This window comes from Buceros rhinoceros, unplaced genomic scaffold (genome assembly GCF_000710305.1).
Source record: "Buceros rhinoceros silvestris isolate BGI_N320 unplaced genomic scaffold, ASM71030v1 scaffold28816, whole genome shotgun sequence".
Classification (NCBI taxonomy): domain Eukaryota; kingdom Metazoa; phylum Chordata; class Aves; order Bucerotiformes; family Bucerotidae; genus Buceros; species Buceros rhinoceros.
The window spans coordinates 13156-13947 of record NW_010417360.1 but is presented as its reverse complement, the minus strand read 5'-3'; the positions used below and the strand labels follow the sequence as shown (position 1 = coordinate 13947).

At 58.1% G+C, this 792-nt stretch overlaps 1 protein-coding gene across 1 annotated transcript in view; it reads left to right on the top strand.

The window, feature by feature from the left end:
* Positions 1-792, top strand: part of TRIOBP (TRIO and F-actin binding protein) — a gene marked incomplete at its 5' end in the record, with an annotated part of 9281 nt that overhangs the window by 2200 nt on the left and 6289 nt on the right. The window contains one exon of the mRNA XM_010138192.1: positions 298-792. Within this exon, the coding sequence (XP_010136494.1) occupies positions 298-792 (495 nt within the window). The remainder of the gene's footprint in view (positions 1-297) is intronic.

Genomic DNA, 792 nt, shown 5'->3' with positions numbered 1-792 from the left:
TTGGTGGCAGGGGTTGAGAGTCTGATAGCTCCTGCTCTTGCATCTGCTTTTTGCCTCACCACATCAGTTTAGCCCTGTTTCTTCACTGGCATGGCTGGAACTGGGGCGAATCCTCCCCACCCTGTGCAGGACCCTATTATCCAAGGAATGGGATGCTACAGGTCCAGCTCCACGCTCAGGGTGGGGTTTTGTAAGGCTAGTCTGAGCAAGGGCTGAGCATTGGGCAGTGACGGTGCCTCTGCCAGCATCCTTTCCCACATGGTGTCTCTCCTTCACCATCTGCCACTCTGGTTTCAGGCTCTCTGACTGCAATAAGGAGAACTTCCGTAACTGTGTTCCCCAGAAGGGCTCACTCCAGACGGAGGAGCAGCAGCGGCTGGGCTCAGGCTCCGAGAGGAACTCAAAGGGCGGTCACTGGAAGGCGGATGGGCAGCGCCATGCCTTTGACTATGTGGAGCTTTCTCCCTTGCCGCAGGACCCTGGGCATCAGGGGTCCCTGCAGAGGACGAAAGGGAGCTTGAGGATCTCCGACCGAACTCCCAAGCATGAAGAGCTGGAGCGGGATCTGGCTGTCCGTTCAGAGGAGAGGCGGAAATGGTTTGAGACTCCTGACGGCAGGGTCCCAAACAGCGCTGGCCCAGCAGGAGACTCTTCCCGCAAAACTGGGGAGCTGGACCTCCCCACTCCCCCACTTTCAGAGGACCAACGGATTCGTCTGAATGAGGAGATAGAGAAGAAGTGGCTGGAGGTGGAATGCCTGCCTTTAAAGGACACGCGGCGGGGGGCCCTAAC